Genomic DNA, 26,389 nt, shown 5'->3' with positions numbered 1-26,389 from the left:
CCGAACGGACGGCAGCTCACCACTTATAAACAGGTCACCCGGAGAATTGTATTGTTCCCTCTTCTTCTTCTTGTTTTTTTTTTGCTCTCTCTCTCTCTCTCTCTCTCTCTCTCTCTCTCTCTCTCTCTCTCTCTCTCTCTCTCTCTCTCTCTCTCTCTCTCTCTCTCTCTCCCTCTCCCTCTCCGAAGATGAACAATAATGCTGTCATTGTTGATGCGAGATGCAACCATACAGAAAGCAATTGCGATTTTGCAGACGCATCAGGCAGCTATCGATCAGCCGGCGTCTCTTTGTCCTGACAAGCTGATACAGAAAGAACACACGGCAGCTCCATGGCCAAATCAAGCACAAGCACTGCTAATTTAAGATAAAGAATAAGTAAACATACGGTCTGGTGGTATCTCTTTTTCCAATTTTTCTCTGTTTTTTTGGAAGATAGATGTATACTACTACTATAGCTAGTGTGGTATCTATTGAATACTCGAAAGTGCGTAGAAAAGGTAAGGCGAGTGGCAACTACTCCGCCCACAGGAGCGGCTCGTGCATCCCGACGCCGTCGCCGCCGTCGTACTCCTCGCCGGCCATTGCCGCCGGCCACACCGGCGGCCACCACAGCCCGTCCCTCAGGTCCAGGAGGAGGTCCGGCAGGTCGAACAGCGCGTTGTCCTGGCACTGCCCGCCGTCGCCGCCGTGCGCCGTCGTCGTCTCGGGGCAGCAGGCAGCTTCCGGCGACGCGTCGGCCGCGGGGGAGGACGGCAGCTCTGCAGACGAAGACGGCGACGGCGATGGCGGCGCGTCGCACTGCACCTCGGCGGCGGCGGCAGCCTGGGCCGCCGCGGCCTGGATGTCGGCGGGGGACGTGGACGCCGGGCGGGGCAGCTCGTGGGCGCGGTCCGGGAAGTTGAGGTGCGCGGCGCGGCCCTTGATAGCGAGCGCGGCCACGTCGTGCGCGCGCGCCGCCATCTCCGCTGTGGGGAAGGTGCCCAGCCAGATGCGCGACTTCTTGCGGGGCTCCCGGATCTCGGACACCCACTTGCCCCAGCTCCGGCGCCGCACGCCGCGGTACGACGGGTGCTTGTACCCGCTCCGGCTGCCGGACCCGGCGCCGCCAGCCCCCGCCGCCGCCTGGGCCTTGTTGCCGCCGCTCGCCACCGCGTTATCGTCGGTGCTGCAGCAGCTGCTGCTCTCCTCGCCTTGGTGGCCGGTACTGCCATTGGCTTCTACTTCCTGGGAATCCGGCGAACAGGCTCGCTTCCGCTTGTTCGTGGTTTTGGAGCTCTTGGGCACCTCTTGTGGCGCGGCATTGATGAGGCAGGAGGAGGAAGATGTGGACGACGAAGAGGAGGAAGAAGATGTGGTGGCTGCATGGGTTGCGTTTGCGTTCGCTTCCATGTCTCGTTGGGCTGTAGCTTCCATGGCTTGTAGCTAGGAGATGGAAGCGAGTGCCCCCGGCTATAAATAGCGGTAGCCTGGTACCTTAGCTCTGTGCTGTGGCGCCTCCTTTAACCTTTTGTGTTTTCTTTTCAGGTTATCATATTGTTCAAGACATCTAAATTTCTTTTTTTTTTCTTCCAGGAAAAGTGTACGTTATGGTTAGTGATCACTGATCAGTGAACAGGAGCTGTTACTTTTATCCCTAATATAATAAGCTGCAGAGCTGGTTTATAGTATGTAACAGAAATGTGTCTCACCTTTATATGAATCAAAATTCAGCCATCCATACCAGAGACAATAGAGTGATAGAGATGCTTGAAAAGCTACAGAAATTTATAGTATGAGCAGAAATCAAATAAAGAAACTTGAAAAGGCCACATGATTTATCATTGTTGTTTCTTCAACGATGGGCCAGAGCACACCGTCCTTTCATTTAAGAAAAACAAATATAGCAAGAGAGAATAAACATTCTATTATATCAGCAGTAGAAGAAAGCGAACTGACGAATTTTCACAATTAGTTAGGATACAGCTTTCAGAAGAAAAAAAAAACTCTTTGAAAGGTGCCATTCATGTGCATATAACAAAAAAGAATCATTTATTCTATAGCTTTTCTTACCAATTGGCTGATTTCTTTATAGAAGGTTCTAAGCATTGACAAATGACAATCACTATTGGTAATACTCAACGGGCTCAAAGAAGCACTACTACTTAACCTACCATCTCTAAAGCAAACCATCTCTGCAGCACTTTGTTAAAAAGTATCTGACCTGTTTTTTTTTATAAGACCTGTTGTTGTTTTAGATCCGTCAATCTTATTCGTCTCCAGTTGCTGTTAAATACTAGTCTACTACTGCGAGTCAATCGTCTTAATAGACAAACCCATTACAAATTAAATTCTGAAGCGATCAACAAACGTGATGCTATCAGCACGTACAGTAAATGCAAAGGGAGACCAAGAGCGTATTATTGTACTTTAACCAACTAGCTCTGCTTGGTCTCAAAACAAAAGCAACTAACCCATCTCTGCAGCACTTAGACTGAAGAAAAGAAAAATGCTACTCCTACTCCTATACGACTTGTATGGTAGCACCGTGCGCTTGTGATCCGTCAATCTCATTCGTCTCCAGTTGCTCTTAACCTACTATTATAGTTGTACAGTTGCGATTCAAGTCGATCTAGCTTATTCGTCTTAATTCTTCAAAACATCTTATTCGTCTCCAGTTGCTCTTAACTAGTAGAGTAATATGCAAGTCAGCACCTCCTTCTGGGGAAAATAGAATAACCAGTTCCCTCAGCAAACCTTTTTTTTTTTCTGAACCGATCAATAAACGTGATTCCATCAGCGCAATCATGCAATGGGAGATCAGGGGCGCAGCCAAGTGGCGCTGATGCCTGCATACAAAAATGCAACGGGAGATCAGGAGTGAGGGGCAGGCAGCCGGATCGTACAAGTGGTGGCGGTGGCGCTTGCGTGCAGAACTCGCATGCCACGCAGGCGGGGCTGCAAATATTATGCTCGCCGATCCTCGTGGGTGCGAGCCTGCCGGCCGGCCGGCGTATTGCCCGGGCGCCCAACCTGACGACAAGCTGCACAAGTCTCGGCCAGCATGCATCTCGCCGGAATCCGGTCGCGACTAGCTCTTCCGCGATTCAGGAGCCCGATTTGGGTTCGATTTTGTCAGGTTCTCGCCTTTGACTCCCCCCCGTTCTAGTTTAGTTCGTCGTCTGAGCTCTGACGGCCGGCCGCCGGACAAGGATGGAAAAGATGGGAGGGAGTTAGGCCAGGGCTCCACCATCCTCGCCAGATTTCAGTTCCGCCTGATTGGAACGTGTAGACGACGACGACGAGGAGGAGGAGGACGGATACGGATTGGGATGTGGTCTCTCTACGCTTCGTCCAACCTCTCGAGACGGCTGTTTTTGTATTTGTATTGTACAGCTCCATTAACTCCAGCGGAGCTCAGCGCAGGTCAAAACGGATGCTGCCGCTCTACCAGAAATGCAAGGCTTTTCAATCGAGATGAAGATGACCACCAGATCGTCCTCAAGTTCCCATAGAACTGGCGAGACGAATTGAATGCCGTCGGGTCGGGCCGGAGAGCCTGCACTGCACTCGTAGGATTCCTTGCACGCGTTCGTGTCGCCACCCGTGTCATCCGACGCCGGTGCGTTCGTGCGCGCCGCTACCACCGGACGCACGGGAACTGTACCCGGGTCCAGAATTCAGAAGCTCCGGTAAGAGTAATCTATCACGAGACGGGAGCAGTGGATTAGGAGCTGAGCTCTCTAGTACAGCTCCCTAACGGATTCATGGTGTACTCGTCGCGAGCGGTTTTCCTTGCACGGTTCCCGTGCGGCCGCCCGCACTCCACGCTACGGGTGCCGATGTTCTCCCCTCCCGCCACGAAGCCACAGTGCCCGTGCGGCACGTTCCGTTCGTGGCATGCGCTCCCACGCTTGACCCTTTGACCTCCGGGAACGCGGAACGCGCGGCTCCCCAGGACAGGAGCAGGGCCCTGCCGCGCGAGGAGCCATGGCGGCCGCGTCGAGGAGCCACGTGAGCGTGGAGCCTGCGGCGCGCGCGCCGAGCGCGGCCAGCTGCCAGCCGAGTGGCGTGGAGGAGCCCGGCCGGCCCCCGCTGGCCGTTCGTTCGTTTTCGGGCGGATTGGACGTGCGTGATCGCTCCAATCAGCTGGGCGACGGCGCGTCGCGCTCGGTCGTGAGAGGGGAGAGGAGGGAACACGGACGGGGGCCGGGCAGGGCAGCGACCGACCACCGGGCGCCGCCGGCGGGCGGGCAGGCGGTGCCGAGTGGCGACCCGAACCGCGCGTGTACCTGTGGTTGCGAGGCCTGCAATCTTAAGCGATGATGCGGGTGAATTGAAGGATACAGACACACAAGGACGTGACGGGTTCTCCATCGGCGACGTGCTAGCTGAGGTGAAACCGTGCACGCGGTTGAAGGTGGGTGATCCCACTCGAGCTAGTGTTGGGTCAGCTAAAGAGACGGTGATCGCATCAGTGTGTCCCTATACCGAACGGGGCCGAGCAAATCAGCGCTCGGGCGGTACACGCGTACTGTCGCGGGGCACGCATTGCTTCTACGTTATTATAGAGCTTGTCCACCAACGCATTTACAGTTAGGTTGCATCCACTGCTACACAGGAGTACTACTCTACGACGATTCCAAGGTACCCTTTTTTCAATTACACATTATATAACTCAGACACTCACAATGCACGCACATAAACGCACGTTGTACCTAGCTACATAGTATCACGGTGCACATTTATAGGTGTAACTACTCCTGTGGATGGTCTTAACGTGCTCCTAACTTGCAATTAACAATTCACCGTGAGAGTTGCCCCGCGCGTCTACCCAATTCCAACCAACTTCCGTATCAGGCTTCACCTTACCAAGTTAGTAAAATCGGATAAAAAAAAGTCTTTGAAGCGTTTAGGTGGAGGGGGAAGTTATCAAAGATGACTAGTTAGTGGGCAACACGAATGTGCTGATAAATTTGGCAACTATACTATCTTAAAGTGAAGGATATGCTCTGTACACGTTGTGCCAACAGTTAGAGAGGTCCTCTTAGTCGCTGAATGCTGATGCTGCATGGCGGGAGTGAAAAAACCAGCCGTAAATGTAACCTGTACGAAACTTACTAATGTACTGCTACTAGTATAACGCTACAAGTAAGTATATGAGACCTCCATTAGTTAAAGCTAAATAAGGAGTACAGAGCTGCAGGTGCAGCTCCCACAGCTACCAGTATCCAACCTAAATACACTGACGTCGGCACACAGTCTTCCCGTACTGTGACGTTACCAAGATGCACAGTTTTATCGTACTGCCACGTTAGATTGATACCGGAATGAAACCATCCTCTCAATTTATAGTTTTATTGTATAGTTTTATAGATAAGCTATCATATTTAATTGTTGATTGGTATTGTGAACAAATATGCCATGTGACCAATAGAAATTGATAAATCTGTGTTGATGAAACTCAAATCCTCTCAACGGAGTTTCATCTAGTTTCATAGCTTTTAGTAACTGTATACACCAAATTTGATCACCATGAAACTCTATTCTTCTCTTTCTTTATAATTTGTTTGCTATGTCATCACTTTTGCCTATGTCGCATGTCTTTTGATGAGAATGAAATTTTCATTAAAACTGACCTCGGTACGAGCTCATAAACAGATAAACAGATAGATGGTCATGGGCAAATATAAAACCCTCAGCTCGTGATGGTACCAAGAACAGAAGTTATCACTCCTGCCTATGGCGAGTTTAAACAATGTTACAGCCTGAACAGAGTGTCCGAGATGCCAAGGCAGGGCCATCAATGCTAACTATCCATCCCGTCGTAGCATCAACCTCAGCAAATTACTGCATTGGTAGGGAGTGTTTGGTTCTATTTAGCCTGTCACATCAAACATAATTTTATTATTTAGAAGTATTAAATAAAATTTAATTATAAAATTAATTGTAGAACTTCCGAGCTAATTCGCGAGACGAATCTAATAAGATATATTAATTTATAATTAACGGATGGTTACTATAGTATCAATGTAGTAAGCATAGATTAATAAGATTTATTAAATTCATCTCGCGAATTAGCATCCATCTATGTAAAAGATTTTATAAACAAATTTTATTTAATACTCTTAATTTTCTCTTTGATGTGACAGCACTAAGATTTAGACCCGCGGAACAAACGGGACCTTAGTTCGCCGGCAGATGGGAGAAGTTCACGGCCGGCAACAGTAACCACACGCCTAGTAGCAGCGTACTGCTGCTACAGCGCCAGTCCTACAATACTCCCGGGGTCAAACGCGTTGTGCTGGCTCGATGCAGTCAGAGCTTTATTTACTAATCTCGGCGCGTGATTACCAGTCCCCGATGGCGTCTCCGGCTGGTCGAGCTGAGGCGGGGGCGCATCAACGCGGCCTGTCAACGCAACAGGCTGTAAACGGCTCTAGTTTAAGGGGCGCCGCCGGTTCCCCGATGCGAGTCATGCGACGCCGGCCCTTTCGTCGCTGCTGATCTGACGAGCAACGCAGGACGCCGAGCCTTACTTAATTTGACACCATCAATGGAGCCTTTAAGCCGCGGCCAGCTTTCTTCGTCCTTGGAATCAGGAACCCTAACCAAAGAGCTCGTGGCGAGCGCCACGATCAATGGAGTGCCGCTACAGTGCCAGTGACAGTTTGTCCACACGCAAGGATAGCTTGTGGTTTCAGGTCTGATGGTGTTGAGAGAAATGAGAATTGAAAGGTTGAAGAGAGGGGCATGGTACGTTCAGGTCTTGCTACTATCAGTTCGGCGCAGCCTCTCAGTGCAGCAACGAGGGTGCCAATGGTGACGGAGACAGACTGCGGACCTCCACTGGAAATGCAGCAGCTAATTCCGGAATCAGGTATGCTAATGTCAATCGTATTAAGGCGGCGAAAGTAACGGTTAACGAAACACCGAGCCACGTACTCAGTACTGCTGCTGCTGCTGCATCATGATCTGCGAGGCACCGGAACTTTGACCTCGCCATTCAGGGAAAGGGAACAGACAGACCGCAGACGGTGGTCATGTGGTTTCCAATACATATATGGTCAACAGCAGCCAGCTGGTTTCTGGAGTTCCGCCCAACCTTTTTAGACGCTTCTCAGGTATGAACCACAAAATCAGATTCTTGCGTACAAGCATGCTCTGCTCATGGACTTTATCGGCTGTTTCGCCGTGTATCCATGCTACCGGTTTCAGACTCCCACATCTCAAATGTTGACTTGCCAAGGTCCCAGCAGCATATGCCATTGCACCAAAGATAGCAGCAGTGCGAAGTTTAGCAAACCTCACTCCCAATTCCTAACCAAGGAACTCGGAAAACAGTGTTCTTCCAGAAAAAAAGTGTGATTACAATAGCAACTTATAACCTCAGTGTGAGTTAATTGCTACAAAATTGCAATGCTAGGCTTTTGAACCTACCATAGGCATGCCTGTATAGTGAGAGGCAGTGAAGTACAAACTAGAATGCTATTCTTGTACAGATGTGCTGGTCTGCAAGGAGTCTCTTTTCAAATTGACAAATGTATAGAGTTCATCATGGTTTATATGATATTGTTATTAAACAAACTGTTGTCTTTACTACATATTTTTGATAAAATCTTTAAAACAACAAAGCAATTACAGTTACCAAGGTTTTTTTTTTTTGAGTTTTAGGGCTCAAGCCGCCTTTAAAAGACAATAGAATGTTTTACAGCATAGTTTTAACTGAAGGACTACGCCAACAGTAACCTGGATAGTGGATACAAGTGAAGGGCCAAAACCAGAACAAAAAGAAGCTAAGTAAAACGATCAGCCACCGATTCATTTTCGATCAGGACACCATTAACAAGTACTCTTAACTCTTGTATCTGCAGCACCCAGTCCCTCATGTTCAGCGGCGATTCCTTGGCGACGTTCACTGAATCAGCAGCCATCCAGGATTCCTCCAGCTCCATCACCCATCCAAAATCATTTCTTGTTTTCTTGCCACTACTGACACGGTCGTTATATGCTCCACAAGCTCCTCTTTCTTGCTGGCAGGACACAATTAGCCAATTCTGAGCCAGCATCACTACTCTCATAGTAGGAATTCCATATTTCTTCACTCCATATTCTGAAAGCAAAAATCATTTCTCACTTCCCAAATTCTCCAAAGAGCAGCAGAACTAATAATATTAACAGCAGCAAATCTCTTATTCTAAGCCATTTGGAACCTACTGACTCGAAAGAAATACCTACACATACACCATAGCCTGTGAGATCAAGATCCACATCTTACTAGCTACCACACAATCAAAAAAGAGATGCTGGCTACATTCTTCCTCATTGCAAAACGGACAGGTATCCACCTCTACTTTCCGTCTCTTGGCTAAATTATCTCTAGTCAGAACTTTATTCTTAAAGAGAAGCCAAAGAAAAAACTGAACTCTTGGGGGAATCTTTAAGTCCCAGATGTTAGGGGCATACACAGGAATCACACCTCTAAAGGTTATCACTTTATAAAGAGTTTGGGAAGAATAAATCCCTGAAGAAGAGAATTGCCAAATCATAGCATCCTCCTCTTCAGTGAGTTCTATTGTGGAAGCTAGCTGCATAACTTCCAGCCATTGTCTCTATAGTCTGTCACCTACAGTTCTTCTAAAGGTGCATTTAAGATGTATCTAGCTGAATGCAGCCTACAAGAACAGCTGTTATAATTTTTAACTAATTTAGCGGCATGCCAAATCTTTTTGTTTATGAATAGACTACATTTTCAATTCTCAGGCTGCACTTCGATTAGTTTTGCCAGTCAACTTAAGCTGATATGAACCGGTACTTTTCTAACTCTGAGTTTTCTTTAGAAGCAGAAGAAACAGGTTGGTTGTGTGTTTCATCACTCACTCACTATGAGGTCATGTTCTGACAGAAGGCTGTAATTGTTTCATTTTTGACCTGATATTCTCAAGTTGTGCTGACCAAGTGTAGCTACATATGTTGCTTGTCTGAGAAAATCTGTTCATTGTAATGTTTCTAGGAATGGCCAATTTTAGGTTGATTTCAGCATGGAATTATTTTTAATATTTCTTTACTTTGATGCTCTTGAATATTTGTTTCAGTTAAATGAAGTTTCTCATAGCAAAACTGCATTGTGGCCACTAACCTTGGCTCTTTCCCCTGATGTATCCAGTACTGTTTCAATTGCCGAATCCCTTTTGTTACTGTAGTGTGATCAGAGTTTGTTATTTGTGGGGGCAAAAACTGGATTCATGTATGCACTAGCTATGTTCCTCCTTTGTATGACCTCAACTTGTCTTATTCCGCTTATTAGTAAAGATACAGCTATAACGAACATGTTTACAACTTCCTCAGCCATATCTTCTTTGGCCTAAGCTGGGCCAATGTTGGGCACTTCAAATAAAACTCTCATTCGATGTGCAGGGGTACATGTAAAAGGTTAACAAATCAGTTCATGTCTCAAACTTGTTTGCTGGAGCATATTGCTTAGTACAATTGTTCTTCTCTATGCTACTATGGAAAAGAGGCAAAGATTAGCCCGAAGCCCCGGCAAAATGCCGAGCCCCCAGACCAACACTGACACGCTCTGCACTCTGCAGTACCGGCGTCGTGTGGGCACTTTCGTAGCGCACCTGAGAAGCGAAATCGTTGCCGCTGCTGCACCGGAGATGGGCAATCCCCGCCGCGCCAACGACGGCGGTGAGAACCTCCTATTTTCTAGGTGACCTCTGAGACAGGCTGGAGATGGAGGACGCGGCGGCGGCGGCCGTCGTTGGGCACAGGCTGGAGGTGGAGCCGTCTGAGGGTTTTATTGAAAATATTTGTTCTACAAATTTACATATGGACCCTTTATTCGGATCACGATTATTAATCGCCATCCAAATTAGAGGATTTATATAAAAATATCCGATCGTATTTTATAGAAAGTTTCTAATTTGAATCGCAATTATTAATCGTGATTCGAATCAGGAGGTTTGTAAAAATATTCAACAGACAATTTTACATGGAGACCCCTAATATGGATCGCGATTGCTTATGAAAATATCCGATCGAAAATTTTACAAAACGCTCCTTTTTGGGTTGGGGGTTCCAGATGCTCCCGGGCGGCGGCGCGGCGGCGGAGCAGCCGATGAGCTCGCGCCGCCGCCGCGCAAAACGTGGCCACCATTCTTCCACAGCTCGCGGAGATCGACGCGACAGCGGCGCCGAGGAAGAGCATGAGCATGGCGAGGAAAGAATCCTGAGAGGGGGGCCCATCTCCCTCCGACGTGTACCAATGGCTGAAGCACTACTGCTGAGTCGTCATTGAGGTTGCCATCGCGTACGCCTTGGACAGCGACGGTGCCGCCGCCGCATGATGCTCCACAAAAGCAGCGGCTGCGCCGACGGAAGCCTAGAGCGGGTTCAGGCCCGGATTCGCCAGGGTGTGGAGCTCTAACGCCGTTGTCAACATGGACCCCTTCAACCCATCATCGCGACGCCTGCTGGAGGCTGCAGCCGCTCGAGGGATGCCCCCGGGGTGTTCGATGAAATACATGCTCGGAGCACTGTGAATCCCTCCTTGACTTTGCCTCCATCTCGGCTTGCTTGAACAACGCCCTCGCGCTGCTGAGTCGCATGTTGCGCTCGGCCGGCGACGCGGGCGTCAGCGACCACACCAAGCTCGCCACGCTTATGGCCATGGCCGTTCCGTCGGCATGCTCAGCGAAGCACACAAGTGCAGCGTTGCGCTGAGGATACTTGTTATTGAGGCAACGGTGGCTGTTGTGCCCATCTGTCAAGCTGCGTCGACTCTCTCTGAGGAGGTATGGCCACTGACGGTGTTGCTCGGGAACAGGGCCATGCCCATGCGGTGGTCGGTGGACCTCATATTGCAAAACCAACTTGTTTTGTCATCAGAAACAGCCAACTGCCCTGCCGCGCCTCCGCAAGGGCTGCCGGACCTGCTGAGGACCGTCCCTGTTCCTGCAGGCTCTCTCCGACATACGGCCATCCTCCTGCTCCTGTGGATCATTTGGAAAAGCCGGAACCGCATGGTGTTCGACGGCGTCAACCAAGGGGCGCCCGCCATGTGCGCGACGTTGAGCGAACACGCGGGCCTTTGGGTCGCCCGTGCGCCTCGCCGCCTCAACACTGAGCCGTTGGAAATCTGGTGCAACCCCCTTTTGGATGTAGCGTGAACCTAGTGAAAGCATCCCCTCCCCTCTGCTGCAACTCCGACGCGCCGAGCCGGCGTTGTAAAACCACCATGGGCTTTGCCCCGTTTAATTGAGTTCAGGTGGGCGATCTCCGCCCCCCATTGCTGCCTCAAAAAAAAATCAGAAAGAGTCGAGGTTTAGGTTTAGGTTGTTGTTTGTACAACAGAGAACTCAAATTTAAACATTGCTGTCATTTGACCATCCTTTTCACAGTCATGACTCAGATGAGAGCAACCTCATGTAGTCATGTGTGCTTACGACGTGTCACCTTATTTAGTAAACAATCGGACTCCAAACCTGTCAGATAAAGATTCTGAACAGTGCACCTTTTCCTCGCGATAAACACAATAACACCAGGCCCAAATAGCAAAAGGACATCTTGTTAACAAACATGAGCACATGCTAAACTTCTTACATCTCTTGTACTAGACTGATACCGATCCTACAGCATGCTAAGCTATACAGACATTACAACCACAACCACTTGATCAACACTTGCATTTTACATTCTGCATCTAAGGTTAGAAGTATTCCACTTTCCATGTCCAGCACAAAGCTCGAATCTGAATCATTGCGAGGTTAAGTAAGCCGGCTGCAAAGGCTAAAACTTTCAGCAACCGCCAGTACTGGTCAGAACAGGCAGTCCAAATGCATTGCCAGACAAGAAGATGAATGGCAGATTTCGTCCATCGGAAAGGACAACCTCAAAATCCAGAGCTCGTCGCAGGCGGTGACAACGGCGGGGGCACCTGATCAAGCGAGTCGAACATGTCCGCCGGGAGGTCGTCGAAGAAGTCGGGCGCGTCCGGGGGCTCGGGCTTGACGCCACCCTGCGCGCACTCCATGCCGAAGAACGGGAACATCATCGGAGCGGATTGCGCCATCATCGGAAGCAGCTCCTGGTAGGCGAGATCGTCCATAGCGCCGGCGTTGACGAACCCGCCGGGAGCCATGCTCCAACACTCCGGCATCCCTGGGTAGTCGAGCAGAGGGTACGGAGGCTCATCGAACGGCGACTTTTGAAGAAACGGGGCTGCGTTTGACGACGAGCACGCGTGGCTGTCGGTGGCCGGTGCGAACGGCGGCAGCGCTCCGTTGAAGCTGAGAAGTCCGGAGGCCGACTGATCGTACGGGACCCGTGCAGCATTCTGGGTGTTCATGAATGGTGTTGCTGCGCTGCATGGGTGGACGCTGGAGTTTGTCCCGAATGGAACTCGATCCAGGCAGGGACCCTGATGACAGTCGACAGCACACGTTTCCATCAAGAAATTTACAGTAATACACGAAGAAAAGCAAATTCATCTTTTTTTAGAAAAAAGGAATAGAAAAGGCAATTTCATAGTACCGGGCGCAATTTTTTATTACAAAATACGGGGCGCAAATGACTGCAAATTCCTCATGATCATTTCCTGGAAAATATCAGTGGCTGGCGGAATTGGAAGTAGTGGGCAATGCGAATTGCATGTGCTTACCACGGTGGCGGGTCGCGACTCCAGAGACGAGGCCGCAGGCGCCTTGCCGCTGCTGTTCTTGCTGGACCGCGCGGGGAGCGGTGCCCGCAGGAGCCTGGCGAGCCGCTTCTGGCGGGTGCTCCAGAAGTTCTTCACGTCGTTGTCCGTCCTCCCCGGCAAGTAGGTGGCGATCCTCGCCCACTTGTTCCCGAACTGCGCCTGCAGCTCCAGCACCACGCGCTCCTCCTCGGCAGAGAACTTGCAGCCACTGTCGCGAAAAGTTCAATTACCACCGTGAATTCGAGATCAACCGAGCACAAAATGCAGGCGGCAACAAATTAGCGCAGTGCAGAGAAGATAGTATGCGGAATATGGTTCACGTCTTCGCGATCAATGCAGCCTAAACCCAAGCAAAATGCAGTTCTAAAACCTAACAAATGCAGTTCGATCATGACGCCCAGTGCACTCATACTAAGCAGAGAAGACGAGGACCGAATCAGGGGGGGGGGGGGGGGGGGGCAAAACGGCGAGAGGGCTCGCGCTCACGTCTTGAGGTTTGGCCGGAGCTTGTTAACCCAGCGGAGGCGGCAGGACTTGCCGGTGCGCGGCAGGAGGCCTTTGGATCGAATGGAGCTCCAGTCGCGGGGCCCGTGCGCGCGGACGTGCTCCAGCAGCACCGCGTCCTCCTCTGCCATCCAGGGCCCCTTCCGCACCGCCTCCGCGCCACCCGCCGCGTCCCTCCTCCTGCCGCCGCCGCCCCGCCGGCGGCCACCGCCGGGCGCTCGAGCCATTGCCTCGCCGCAGGAGCGCGATCTCTCTCTGTCTCGCTCGCTCCTCAGGGAACTGCTCCGGAGACGCGCTGCGTCGTCGTCGATCGTCTTGCTCCTTATGGACCCACCAGGGGAGCGAGTGGCGCACGTGGCGCGACGGGGAGCGTCCGCTGGAGATCCGACGGGCGGGTTTGATTCCCGAAGCGGCGCAGGCAGCGGTGGAGCGCGGGCGCACGAACGCGGGCGGCTAACCGCTCCTCCACCCCCACGACCTCCGATTCCCGCGGCCCAAGTATGCTCCGTGTCCAGCCGCCGTGCCGTGTAGTAAACATTTTGACATTCTGCTGCCGTGTGCGCCCAAAATTCAGGCGTTCTATTGCCATCCGGTCACGAGCTTGCGGTCCTTCCGATCGCCGATCTGGGAAAAATTGGTTTCAGCAAGTTTGCATTTGGGGAAAATCAACGATGATAGCAAAAGTGCAATGTGGTCTATGGAACGAAGGAGAGGATAAATTTTGATCAAAAATAAGCTTGTGATACAAGGTACTACAGTACAACAGTGATCTTATTACTCATTTGCACACCAATTCAGAGTGACACACACCTAGCTCTCAAATGTGAAGCAACCCAGATCACATCCACCTCTCTGAATTCTAGCTTCCTAGCAGGGCTGAAAATTGTCGTCCAGATCACAGTCGCGGCGTGCGGGTTAGTCACCTCCCACTCGCCGAGGAGGAGCTCCCATCCACCTCCGGATGCTCGCGCCCACGTCCTTCATGTCCTCCACCTGCCGGACACGGACACCACCGCGGGCGCACCAGATCAGCGCAAATTCGTGCAGCAAAACCGCAGAGTTATTCACCGCAAAGGACCGGAATTTTGGAGGAGGAGGAGGTACCGATCCGACGCCCGCGGCGAGCACTCCGGCGGCGGCGGCGGTGGCGCCGGCGCCGACGAAGAGGGAGGCGATGGCGAACGCCTTGAACGGCATCGCCACCGCCGTGCCGCCCTTGCCCCGTCGGAACCACGCGACCCCGGCCGCCGCTTGTGCCGCGCTCGCCGCCGCCCACCACGGCCACCTCTCCGCCTCCGCGCCGCTGCCGCCGCCGCCTCGCTCGTCCATCGCCGCCGCCACTAGGGTATTCGGGGGGTCAGCTCTCTGCTGCGGGAGTGGCACCGTATACAAGCGCGGAATCTCACCGACAGGTAGGACCCGCTTGGAAGTATCCACCTGCCAGCCCATTGAAATGTGGGACAGGTCTCCACCGAAACGCCTGTGTGGGCAATTCAGGTGACCTCACCAAGGCACCCGCAACTGTAACCAGCCAATCGCTCGCCAGCACCCAGGATTCCTCCATGGGGCGGAGCTCCGTGAGTCTTCTCGTTGGTCTCCTGCTGCTACGGTTCAACTGGTGCTTGGTAAGCGGAGATTCGATTCGATTCGGTCTATGTAGTTTGGATTTGTTTTCTGCATCGTTGATGGATTTGGATTGTTGGGGTTTCAATCAGGCGGTGCACGGCGGAGGCGTGGGGGAAGTGGGCGGGGTGTTTCCGGTGGTGGTGAGCACCTGGCCGTTCCGGGAGGCGGTCAGGGCTGCGTGGGATGTGGTCTCGGCCGGTGACGGAGGGGGTTCGGCTGTGGATGCTGTCGTCGCCGGCTGCTCCGCCTGCGAGGTGCTCCGCTGCGATGGCACAGGTCAGGCGCTTGCTCGTGTCATTCTCTTGCTGCAAATGGAGCGAGACCACAATCGTAGCTCGCGAGGTCGGGAGGCTTATGTGGAAATAGTGGTGTTGCTTTCTAAAGCATATTTGATACACAAACAGCAGACTGGAAGACGCATCACGCAACTTCAAACATCTGGAATTACACTAGAAAATCGAATTGTTAAAACCCAAATGTTCAAACACACCAATTGTTTACCGTTTGCATTGTATTTTTTTAATCTGTATTTCTATGCCGGCATTGCTACATGCACAAGTGTTTTCTGTACTTCTGTTTTGTATTGCTTCCTATATCAGTTGCAGGTAATTGTTTCTCCGTTACCTCTCCGTTGACTGATGTGCTGGATGGTGGTCATTGGTCAATGCTTTGTTCATGAGGTCTCTTAACTGTCATAATCTGGCTAATAGATGGAAAGGTTTTAAATTTGCATAGCAGTATAACAAAGTGGATTACAATTTCTCCGTAGACCATATATACTCTTGCTGGCATAGAGTGTCACAACACTTGAATGCGTTCGTGGCAAAAATGTTTCCCATAAACCATTGGTGCCATTTGAGTTCCCCTAGCTGTACACTGAATCAGGATTATGTTCTTTCAATGTGATGAAACATATTGATATAATACAAGATTTGGGCTAAAAATGAATCATTCTCAGTTATTTGGCATCTTGTTCTTTACACTTGGCAATACTAAAGATTCTAGCAGTTCTTTGAACATGGTTTTGATATCTGAGGTTTGATGGGTTTTTTTTTTCAGTTGGAAAGTGTGGAGTTTAGTTTACTTTGAGACAATAAAACCAAATATCTGTGACTATGAAGAGTTAACCCAAGTAATGAGATTGTATAGGTGAGGTTTTACATTAACTACACTAATTTGACCTCACCAAGATAAAAAGATAGTTGGCATAAAAACATAACGTTTTTGCCTACTCATGTAGACATTTTTTTTTCTCGAACACGCAAGAGAGCTGTATATCATTCCTATCATGTAGTAGGTGCTTTAGATATTAGGTTTGCTGTGTTCAGAAATGCTCCCCATCTGTTCCTAGTGTTCTAACTCCTAATGCAGAACTCCTTCCTCACCTACAACAAATCTATTCGAACAATTTGCCTGTTTAGTATGCCTCATAAATCAACCTGGTTCTGATGATATTGACTATTTTTTACACTTCACACAGTTGGTCCAGGTGGAAGTCCAGATGAGAATGGTGAAACTACGCTAGACGCTCTTATCATGAATGGGGTAACATTTGGTTTACCTACTTGCCACAGTACTTGTTGATACTGTGTTCCAGCATTCATAATGGATGTGATACACTGCATTATTTTTGCTTAAGGAAACTGGCAGGCAACAATGGAAATTGGAGCGGTGGCTGCCATGAGATATGTTAAGGATGGAATTAAGGCTGCAAAGTTGGTAATGGAGCACAGCTTGCATACTCTGCTTGTTGGAGAGAAGGCAACGGACTTTGCAATTTCAATGGGTCTTCCAGGACCAATTAATCTCAGTTCTCCAGAGTCACTTGAGAAATGGGCAAACTGGAGACAGAATCACTGCCAACCTAACTTCTGGAAAAATGTTGCTCCTGCCGATAGCTGTGGCCCATATCATCCTATCAATTTAGCCCAAGCTTTGGACTCTGCAAAGCATGAGGTAGAATGGAGTCAAGGAGGTGTTTGCCAGGAACGATTCCAAAGTGATAGTTTACTGGAGCCAATACACTCCCATTTGAAGTTTATTGATCGCCACAACCATGACACTATCTCTATGGCTGTGATTGACAAGGTGGCTCGTATTCAATATTAGTTGACTCTTTCTGTTGTTGAAAAATTTATATTGGTATTGTTTTATGTTAGATGGGTCACGTAGCCGTTGGGACATCAACCAATGGTGCTACATTTAAAATTCCAGGAAGGTGAGCATTTTCCCTGATGTTGGCCCATTTCACATGGTAATCTAGCATGGGCACATCTTTAAGCTAAATTACTAGTTTTTCATTTTTCCCTGTATCTCTTCATGCTATTCTCGAGTTACTCAATGCTTCTAATTCCTACGTAGCATGCCATTGTACTGTTTGCTGCATCTTTCCTGTGGCCGTTGGTCATGGTAATTACTATTTAGTCAGAGGCTCTGGTCTTGTAACACTGTAGTTGCTGTGTCTACTTGAATGTTTTTGTGTTGGTCTGTTGGAAAATGATGTTAATCCAACAAATGTCCTCGCCTCTGTTTGTATCTAGCATCTATTTAATGCATTTTGCTTTTTGTTACACGTACAAAGTTATTTTATTGTATTCTGAAACATTCAAGACTAGCTGCTGAGTCTGTTGAATGCATAAATTCTGTAGAGACATAAATATGGGATTTTTCTATTTGGTGGTACACCACTAAGTTGTGGTCAATTTCTATTTTTGGCCAATATGTTCCCACATCTTTTGTTTTTTAGCATTTCTCCCATTTCTTCCTTTTTGGGCTATTACTTCCGGATATTTCATTTTTAGTATGTTTGTTCCCTGTATATTTTGTTAACTTTTTTCACTTATGAGATTTGTTGATTCAACATTTTTCTTGGTGACAACTTTTTTTACAGATTTTTTGAGACAACATTTAGTGGTTCAATATTTTATAATAAAAGGAGCTATAATTTCCTTTTTAGGGTGACCACTAGTTAGCTAAGTAGTGGCACACCACCAAATAGCATGCCCCAAAAATATGTTGCCCAAGGAACTTCTGCTAAGCCTATAGGTTTTAGGCCACTTCGCTTGGCATGGCTCCTGAGTCCTGCCTATCCATCTTTATAACCATCCTGTAAAACATCCAATGGAATTTTCTTTGCACAAGGAGCAGACTAATTTCTTAGTCTACCTTAAAAAATGCTGTATATGTTTTACAACAAGAAGACACTGGTGAAAAATTGTAGTTTTCTCTTGATGGGAATTACTGACTGATCATTTGATTCCAGGGTAGGTGATGGACCAATACCAGGATCTTCTTCATATGGTGATGATGAGGTCGGAGCTTGTGGAGCATCTGGTGATGGTGATATTATGATGCGCTTCCTTCCATGGTAATGAGGAAATGACTAGTATTAAAAGTTTTTTGTCCCTAAAAAGATGGATCAGTGTCATGACTAGCTTCAACTATAACCTCACAGAAAAGAAAGACGGATGGAGTGTTGTATTCTGGGCAGAGCTGCTTCTTGGATTCTTGCGATCTTATGATATGCAATACCATGCATCTTGCACATCCCTCTATAGACTAGTCCATATAGTGCGTATTTACACAGATGTCCGTGTTGACACTGGACCGAGTTTCGTGCGCTTCAAGTCAATCTTATCATTAATTTTGTTGCAGTTATCAAGTGGTCGAGAGCATGAGACAAGGGATGGAACCTCGGGACGCTGCCATGGATGCTATATCAAGAATTGCCCGCAAATTCCCAAATTTCGTTGGTGCTGTATTTGCAGTCAACAAGAAAGGAGTGCATGCTGGGGCATGCCATGGTTGGACATTCCAGTACTCGGTAAGGAATTCCAGCATGCATGACGTGGAGGTCATTACAGTATATCCTTAGCAGTGGCAGTTGTTGGAAGTCAGAAGTTATCTTCGTCGACAGACAGAGTATTTCAGTCCTGGTGATGGACATTATTTTCTTCATTGATGCTCACTGATGATGTGGCAATGTTCTGTGTTGATTGTTCCTATAGTTTTTTAAGCCGATTGTTCTGAAACTGGGACCTTATTATATGTAGCGAATTGACCCTAATTGTGTTCTAAAGTGGTTGAAAGGCTTCCAAACCCCTCTTCCATTGGATCTACCCAGTTTCAGAGTTTGATTATAGAAAAGTTAGAATTGCATATAGTCAACTTCATCATGGAGACTGACTATCATGTTTATTATCATAGTTAGTGTACTGGAACAAAATTTAAAGCTGCGGGTGTTCCAGCTTTCAAGATTCCTGAATGTTGAGAGGGATCTCTGCCTGCCACTTTGCTTTTATTTCTCAATTCAAGTGTTTGGTTTCTTTATCGTTCGAGTTAGTTACATTAACAAAAGGATTATAGTCTGTCCTATTTCTTTATGAGACTCTAGTAGTGTGCGCTCTTTCGTCAATAGTTTTATTTGGTTTCTTTATCGTTCGAGTTGGTTGCATTGATAAAAAGATAATCGTCTGTCTTATTTCTTTATGAGAGACTAGCGGTATGAGGTCTTTCGTCAACAGTTTTATTTTTTTATTATCCCCGAAAAGGACAGGCCAATTCCGCATCTTGGCTAACGGCGTATCAGTCTGCAAGAACTGCCCGTTCAGCTACATTAACTGTGGTCAGCGATGGCCATGACCACGATTATAGCTGCTTCACCTTTCGTTTTTGTTTCCTTTTCTGTTTTTTTTTTGGACTATCATCCTGCAATCACGCCTGCACGACATGAATGTGCGTTATCCAAACGATGCTGTGTTGTCACATCCCGGGCTACTGGCTGATCTCATCATAATGAGTTCCTGCCATGAGTATCCAAACAAAAAAAAAAGAGTTCCTGCCAACGTGTGCTCCGGGTCCGGGCTCCTGCGATGGCCGTGGCCCCCGGGTCCCCGAAGAGCCATTTAATTTCTGCGCTATATCTTCTTGGAAGCATGAGATCCGCGTCAAATCTGAAAGCAACGTCTAATCGTAAGTTCTCCCGTGCCCTATGTTGCCATGGATTTACTTTTACTTTTGACATCCAGGGTAGAAGTTTCAAAATCAGGCGACAAATGGTTCTACTTCTAGCCAGAGTCTTCAGGATGCTGCGCCGTGGCGGTGACTGTCGGCGAGTGTGGCGAGCAAATGAAGCAAGCCTTCGCTTGACATTAGGCCATGACGGTTAGTGAGGAGCATATATCCTGACGAGGCAAAAACGGTGAGATGTCAACAGAAGCCAGTAAAATTTGGATGCAGCAGGCCGGCCAACTTCCACAGCGCAAGCAACCAATCGCAAAATTACAAGCGGCATTCCCTTTTACAAACGGCGTAGGCCACGACGGTCCTACTACCTAGCCAAGCCAGAGTACCCAGATGCCATTCGATCTTCTTCCCTGGATGAACAGCCGCGGATGGGGTCGAGGACGCGACGACGGAGGCGCCGCATTAGCTCACGCAGCAGCAGGCATCTCTGGTGTGTGTGGGGCGCAGCGGATAGGACGGGTGCCCGCCGAGGAAGAAGGCCCCGCGATAGCTACCGCGTGCTCGACGATCGCGGACGGGTCCAAAACGTCCTCGGCGGGACACGCGACGCGATCACGCGATCACATCTCCGTCCATGACGACAACCCAAGAAAAAAAAAAGGAAAAATATCCCCAAAACTCATGCCCAAATCATTGCCCGACCCGACGACGATGTGATACCCCGCCAACGGCAACGATGCCTGCCGTCAACAAGTCACAAGTGGACCTTGAGATGCATACAGCCCCTCGGCCGTACTGTGCGTGCCCCGTTGTCTAACATGGGCGGGGGCTCGGTTGATCAGTGGGGGAGCACACTAAACTAGCCACCACCCGCGATAAGAATATCGATAAGCATCCAAGACGCCCAGATAATGGAGGTGTGCCAGAAGGAGACGGAGGTTATATATCCCAGCAAGCAACTCTCCCTGCTGCTGCAAGGCAGAGGAGCAACACTTGTCCAGCAAGCAAGAAGGGGAGGAAGTGGAAGCGGCCGGCCATCGTTCGCCCCGTGGCCGTGGAGGTCAGGCCAGAGGAGCTCCTGCAGGCGGGCGGCGCGAGAGATTGAGATGCTGCTGCTGGACCTGGCGATCTGGATCATCCCGGTGACGCTGGTGTTCGTGCCGTGCCGGCGGCTGGTGGTGCTGGTGGCCCGGCTGCAGGAGCTGGAGGAGTGCATCATGCGGCCGCGGTCGCCGCCGCCGGACGCGTGGGAGTGGGGCCGCGTCGGGGGCCTGCACACCATGAGCATCATGATGTGAGGAGCTCCGCGGCGGAGGCGCGCGGCTCAGGTACCTTTCCTCCATCCGCTGCGGCCTGCCTGCAAATGGAGGTGCGCGCGGGGCGAGGCCTTCTTCTTCAGTTTTTTCAACATACTATGAGGTGAGAGGGAGCCTCCTCCGGTAACTCGCCATCGCCGGCCGTGTTCATATTCTGTGCAGCCTTGTGCGTACGTATGTAGCAGCAGCAGTATACTCCGGTTGTGCGTACGTATGTAGCAGCAGCAGTATGCTCCTCCTGTAAGAAAATTCAGTTTTATTTCTGTAGTCGTAATTGCTTGTCACCAGGCATTCAGTAGAGAGGGATTGTCCAATGATTCTCTTCTTGTTCGTTGGGTTTCGTTTGATACCTCGCAGAAACGGAGCGCCCGGCCCCAGTTGTATGGAAAAAAAATTGTTTTCAATTGCACTTAAACTCTGTTCTGCTGTTCATATCTTCGGAAACAAGAACTTTTATCACAATTCACGCACATTATTCAGAGGCTCTGTAGATTTTTCTTCCCTTCCCTCTCTCAGTGCATAGAGTTGCCAGGCACTAACGCAACACAAACACAGCTGAAGTTTCGCTGCGGGACACGCGACAATGGCGTGCGTACCCGGGAGGGACCATGTCATGTTATGTGGTACGGGAGGGAGTACTTCTACTGCGGTGGTTGCCTGACGGCGCAGTCGGCCTCGGGGGAAGGAGAACGGCGGCCCTCCACCCAATCCCGATCTGGCCGTTGGAGTGTTCGTCGCGTCCGCCGTGCTCCCGTGCGGCCATTGGAGCACGCCTGCTGCAGCAATCACATCCCGCTCCCCGCGTCGGCGCTCCTGATCCCCGGTCACCTGTCAGCGCCAGACGAGACGGAAAGATACTCTGGTCTCGTCGCCGCGCAGATAGGAAGGAGAGGCATTCTTTTTTTTTTTTGAGATAGAGAGAGAGGAAGGAAGGAGGAAGGAGAGGCATTCAAGCTTGTGGGCGACTGGATTGGGCCTCGTTTTATCTTTTGACTGGGCCTTCGTTACGAGGAGGAAGGAAGGAGGGGCCGGCAGGACACTTGGGCAAAATAAGGCCTTAGGCCTTTGGAGAGATTATGTTTGGTTTGGGGGATGGGTTGGTTGGTTGTGTAACCCTGTGCTGAGAGAGAGTCACGGCCTATACTATATGGGCAATAAGGCCTACGGAGTCTAGAGTTAGCCCGACTACGCATGTCGGCCCAGCCACCCAGCCTGCACACCACTGGGCCAACGGAACGCTGCCCACGTCCCCATACGTTCAACTTCAACGCGGCCATGATAAGCTCTTTCGAAAACGCGGCCATCATCGCTCCCTCACGCCTCAGGGGGAAGCCAGAATAGCCCTGCAGGCAGGCAGGCAGGCGGGCATGCAGGCTAGCTCCCAGCAGCATCATGCCAATGAAACTTCGGCGCGCGCCTCCACTTTCCCACGGCTCATCTCATCAGATTTCCACGAGAGGCCGGCGACCGATCGAAGGAGCCCCCCAGACAGCACCTGCGCAGGGGCTGGGCAATCCGCGCGCGGCGTGCGACGATCAGATCGAGCGCCAGAGGGCGCGCGCGCGCGGCCGGTCAACCGATGAGCTCGCGCGCGGGGGCGGCCCCGGCGCTGTCGCGGCGAGAGGATGATGATGATGATGATCCCGCGCCACCGCCATGATGGGGAAGCGAGCGCGGTGGGCATGATGGCGCGCGGCCGGAGAGAGCTGCGGCAGCGGACCAGTGGATGGTGTGCGGACGCATGTCAGTCCGGCAGGGCTCTCGCCTCCCTCTCCGCCCGTTTCGGATTATTGCCGTCGCCTGGTGGCCTCTCACTTATGGAGAGACGTACAGGTGCTCGCTCGCTGAGCTAGCTAGTCCGTATCATTGCCTTGCAAATCAAGCTACGCCGCGTCGCGTACCCAGCTTTAATTTGTGATCGGACCCAATGGTTTTTGCCCAGCCAAAGTGACAGACCTTTCAAAAACTGATAGACCCTTCACTGTCGTCTACTCGATCGATCGATCGGTTCTGCCCTGGGTGCGTTCTTTTTTTTTTGAAGGGTCAATGGAGGCTGGGTGCGTTCTTGACTGCAAAAGTTGCAGCATTCACTCGTTGCGTAGTCATGGAGCTGGCCATCAAGCTACTTGGCTCCGCCTGAGTGGTCTGCGCGCCCATGATTCTGACGCCGACGGGGGTGCGGCCATATGGCAAGCAATGCATGCGCGCATGATCCCCGCAGGCGTTTATTTCTCGGCATGGCTAGCTGCTTGCCAGTAAGGGCTCTGTGTGCTGCGTTCGAGATGATCCCCTGCAGTGCAGGCCGTAGGGTTCAGGTTTCTAGTGCAGCGACACATCGCACGGCTTTTACTCTGCGCCCTGCGCCGCCGGCCGTCGCCTTCGCTTCTACGCCACTGAACCTGGCGTGCGCGGGCGGTAAACAAAACACACCTGCGGGCGACAGCGCGCGCATTTACCTTTGTCCCCGTCACGCGGTGAAAGTGATGCGCGTGTCTGGTGGTAACTTTTCCGCCGTCGATCGAGAGAATTCGAGCTCCCTTTCAGGCCTGCCGCCGCCGGTGCTCATCGCTCGCTTCTGTCCAGGGGCTTTGCTTGCCGGGAACGGCCTAGCTGTCCAGTGGCACTAGCAAAGTCAACCGTCAGTTCCCGTCAGAATAACCAGATCGGAAATAGATATCCCTTTTTTTTCCTTTTTCTTCAGAGGTTTCCTCCGATCCGCAGGTCTCGATCCAGGGCTCAAAGGTACCGGATGCCAAAACGTGCCGACACGACCGGGAGCCAATGGATCGACGGGCTAGGGTTTCGATCGCATCCGGAGAAACTTCAACCTCGCGCTGTCGTTTTCGACATTCCGAACGAATCCATCCCACAAGCAGGCCGGCGAAATGCGACCTCATCCGGATCGGAGCACGTTCAGATGACAGGCACAGAAATACCGGCACAGTACACGGCTGCGTCGTCGGGGGATAGACGACGATGACAACGAGATATCTTTTCCGGGCGGGGGGAGATTTGGGGCGACCGACAATGATTGGCGGCGGTGGGATGCCTGCCGAAGGCGACAGGACGACACGCGTGAGGGCGGGTTGCTGGTGGCGCGGAAGAGGCCGGGCCCGCCGCGGGGGTATAGTAGTAGTAGTAGGCCCCTCCGTCACCCGGGCTTCTCCTCCTCTCTCGCTTTGCATTGGGCGCTGCATGCAAGGCGAGAGCGAGAGATCTCCCCGCCTGCGGACGGGAGGAGATCGAGAGGTGGTGCTCCGGTGGGGGAGGGAGAGCCCGCGCGCCCACGTGCCGGCCCGCGCCCGTGTCGGGCCGGGCCACGTGACCAGATCCCGCGGGATCGCCCGGCCCCGGCCCCGTGATCTCCTATACCGGGAGGATGCGCACCACACCACCACCCCCCGTCGTCGCCGTCGCGCCCTCGTGTCCGGCTGGCTCCTCTTTTTGGCCCCCGCGTCGCATGATTGAGGCAGCGAGCGAGCGATGCGGTGCGCAGGGCGAGAGAATCTCCGCCACAGGTAGACGGATTGTCGGCTCAGGACGTACTTTTCCTGTCAGGATGGTGTTAATTTTGCGCCAGCTGATGCTGCTCGCAGCTGCCAAATCGCGGCGCTTTAACCAGCTAAGCTTGCCTTTCTGGAAAGATAACCTTGGTTTTTCACGAGGACGAGTGGATGGAATGTCTGATAGATTGCGCCGTTGATTACGTGGGATCGATCGAGGCAAAAAGGAGGAACCGGTGAGAATCTTGATCATGCTAGGTTAGACCGCTGGAAGGCTCGATTGAGTAGGAGAGACCGCTAGTTATGAGAGAAAATGGCGACCATTCAGCCCATTTACACGTCGTGTAACGTTACACGGCAGCTAGTCATGCTCCTTTAATTACCTGTTTAGCTTGTTTAGTGGCCGCTTAACTTATTTAAATGCTCGTTCAGTTCGAATATATAGCTAAACAATAAATAACCGACATTCCGCTCCCTATCTTGAACCCTTATTTTAGATGTAGTTTCGCATGATGAAGATATTTCTTCTAGTAGAGTCTCCAACAAGCACACCTATATGCGGGGGCGGATATGATCCAGCGTGGGGTCCGAGCTCCAGCCCCCTACCTGATGCAGTCCATGAAGCTCCCTTCCTTTAGGTCCTAAATCCACTGCTGCATGCACGAGCTATGGAGCTGAGAATAAAGCGTTGGTGAAATTAATGAAACTATTTCATAAAGAAAAAAAAAATCAACGAAACCGAGAGATGGAGTGCCATGTACGCAACTCGTATGAACCGCAGGCAAGTACGTACAGAGTAGACGGAGGACAAGCGCGTTGCCATGTCAAAAGGCTGGATCGATGGGCGGCAGGCATGCAATGATGGGATGATGATGGGCGGGGAGATGAGAAGAGCGCGCCGGGCGCGGGTGGGGATAGGTGCGTGCCGGCGCAAAGCGGGACACGATGATTTGGGCGCGGGGGGGGGGGGGGGGGGGGGGGGTGTGTGGAAGAAATAAAGGCCATGCGCCCGGGCGCTCGCATGAATGGGCACTTGAACTCGCCTCGTCTCCCAGTCCCATCCTCCTTGTGGTCTGCAGCTGTGTGTGGTGCGCCATGCCCTACCGTTACCGTACCAGCGCGAGCACGCCCTCTGCAATGATGCCGTCCATCCTCGAACCGGGGCAGCCTTATTGGCGTTCTCGGTTGGTACCAACTCGAAAAGTCAATCATTTCTTCATGCACTGCTCCTACGTGCCGCGATCATTGCCTGCTGTGTGTACCTGGCCAGTTCTGGTCCTCGCTAGCCCAAAGCGAGCAAGTACTACTACTAGCGAGATAAGATGTGCGCATCATCGATCCCAGCCTAGCTAGCAGCTAGGACGATATCCGTAGATGTCCACTCTGCGGTCAAAACATTCATGGAAAAGTGACGGTCCAAAAAAAACTCGCAGTTACTTTCATTTGTTGAAATACTTTCTCTGTTCCAAATTATGGTATTTTTAAATGTATATCTATGTGCATACATGAAACTATGCACATGGAAATGCTAAAACGATCTATAATTCGGAACGGAGTGAGTAGATTCTATTCCCGTATTAGTGGAGAAATCTTGAACAAAAATCCAAATAAATTAAAGGGAGCCAAATAGTATATGAAGGGTAAAGACGATGACACTTCTGATTATGCGCTAAAATAAATCTATTAAGCATTTCTCAAAGTATGTAATAAGCTAAGTGGTCCCAAATCTGAAACTTTTAGAGACGGCGCTATTTTATACGGCAGACACAATAATCTAATCTATTTTTGCACCA

The 26,389-nt window shown here is 50.6% G+C and overlaps 5 protein-coding genes across 7 annotated transcripts; 2 read left to right on the top strand and 3 right to left on the bottom strand.

The window, feature by feature from the left end:
- Positions 1-333: 333 nt before the first annotated feature.
- LOC112900168 (ethylene-responsive transcription factor ERF024-like) lies at positions 334-1,416 on the bottom strand. Its single transcript, XM_025968942.1, has one exon. It carries the CDS (start codon positions 1,414-1,416, stop codon positions 517-519), a length of 900 nt encoding a protein of 299 aa, XP_025824727.1. The 3' UTR covers positions 334-516.
- A 10,119-nt stretch (positions 1,417-11,535) lies between these two features.
- On the bottom strand, positions 11,536-13,801 carry LOC112899664 (probable transcription factor MYB58). The gene is made up of 3 exons (XM_025968228.1): positions 13,169-13,801; positions 12,644-12,890; positions 11,536-12,403 (listed from the first exon to the last, which is right to left on the bottom strand). Exons 1-3 carry the CDS (start codon positions 13,411-13,413, stop codon positions 11,876-11,878), a joined length of 1,020 nt encoding a protein of 339 aa, XP_025824013.1. The 5' UTR covers positions 13,414-13,801; the 3' UTR covers positions 11,536-11,875.
- Positions 13,802-13,890: 89 nt separating this feature from the next.
- LOC112899665 lies at positions 13,891-14,592 on the bottom strand. The gene is made up of 2 exons (XM_025968229.1): positions 14,291-14,592; positions 13,891-14,179 (listed from the first exon to the last, which is right to left on the bottom strand). Exons 1-2 carry the CDS (start codon positions 14,513-14,515, stop codon positions 14,102-14,104), a joined length of 303 nt encoding a protein of 100 aa, XP_025824014.1. The 5' UTR covers positions 14,516-14,592; the 3' UTR covers positions 13,891-14,101.
- LOC112899662 (probable isoaspartyl peptidase/L-asparaginase 3) lies at positions 14,512-19,088 on the top strand. Of its 3 annotated transcripts, XR_003230085.1 has the most exons (8): positions 14,512-14,811; positions 14,902-15,088; positions 16,293-16,357; positions 16,463-16,900; positions 16,972-17,030; positions 18,075-18,179; positions 18,267-18,382; positions 18,467-18,606. XR_003230085.1 is itself a non-coding variant. In XM_025968226.1 (7 exons), the coding sequence occupies exons 1-7, from the start codon at positions 14,749-14,751 to the stop codon at positions 18,684-18,686; spliced, it is 1,137 nt and encodes a 378-aa protein (XP_025824011.1). In that variant the 5' UTR covers positions 14,546-14,748; the 3' UTR covers positions 18,687-19,088. The 3 variants fall into 3 exon arrangements, 2 of the variants coding, with proteins under 2 accessions (XP_025824011.1, XP_025824012.1); XM_025968226.1 differs by lacking the exon at positions 18,267-18,382 and having other exon boundaries at positions 14,546-14,811; positions 18,467-19,088; XM_025968227.1 differs by lacking the exons at positions 14,512-14,811; positions 18,267-18,382 and having other exon boundaries at positions 15,012-15,088; positions 16,452-16,900; positions 18,467-19,088.
- A 1,400-nt stretch (positions 19,089-20,488) lies between these two features.
- Positions 20,489-21,525, top strand: LOC112900309. The gene has a single exon (XM_025969124.1). The coding sequence runs from the start codon at positions 20,689-20,691 to the stop codon at positions 21,073-21,075; it is 387 nt and encodes a 128-aa protein (XP_025824909.1). The 5' UTR covers positions 20,489-20,688; the 3' UTR covers positions 21,076-21,525.
- Positions 21,526-26,389: the final 4,864 nt, after the last annotated feature.

Source organism: Panicum hallii, chromosome 7 (genome assembly GCF_002211085.1).
Source record: "Panicum hallii strain FIL2 chromosome 7, PHallii_v3.1, whole genome shotgun sequence".
Taxonomy (NCBI): domain Eukaryota; kingdom Viridiplantae; phylum Streptophyta; class Magnoliopsida; order Poales; family Poaceae; genus Panicum; species Panicum hallii.
Note: the sequence above shows the minus strand (reverse complement) of the source record. Positions and strands in the feature narration are given on the sequence as shown.

Coding starts and splice junctions, on each gene's coding strand:
- LOC112900168 (XM_025968942.1), bottom strand. CDS start 1,416: ATGGAAGCTACAGCCCAACGAGACATGGAAGCGAACGCAAACGCAACC.
- LOC112899665 (XM_025968229.1), bottom strand. CDS start 14,515: ATGGACGAGCGAGGCGGCGGCGGCAGCGGCGCGGAGGCGGAGAGGTGG. Junction 14,180..14,290: donor TCGCCGCGGGCGTCGGATCG/GTACCTCCTCCT, acceptor CGTGTCCGGCAG/GTGGAGGACATGAAGGACGT.
- LOC112900309 (XM_025969124.1), top strand. CDS start 20,689: ATGGAGGTGTGCCAGAAGGAGACGGAGGTTATATATCCCAGCAAGCAA.
- LOC112899662 (XM_025968226.1), top strand. CDS start 14,749: ATGGGGCGGAGCTCCGTGAGTCTTCTCGTTGGTCTCCTGCTGCTACGG. Junction 14,812..14,901: donor TACGGTTCAACTGGTGCTTG/GTAAGCGGAGAT, acceptor GGTTTCAATCAG/GCGGTGCACGGCGGAGGCGT. Junction 16,901..16,971: donor CTATGGCTGTGATTGACAAG/GTGGCTCGTATT, acceptor GTTTTATGTTAG/ATGGGTCACGTAGCCGTTGG.
- LOC112899664 (XM_025968228.1), bottom strand. CDS start 13,413: ATGGCTCGAGCGCCCGGCGGTGGCCGCCGGCGGGGCGGCGGCGGCAGG. Junction 12,891..13,168: donor CTCCGGCCAAACCTCAAGAC/GTGAGCGCGAGC, acceptor TTTTCGCGACAG/TGGCTGCAAGTTCTCTGCCG. Junction 12,404..12,643: donor AGTCGCGACCCGCCACCGTG/GTAAGCACATGC, acceptor GACTGTCATCAG/GGTCCCTGCCTGGATCGAGT.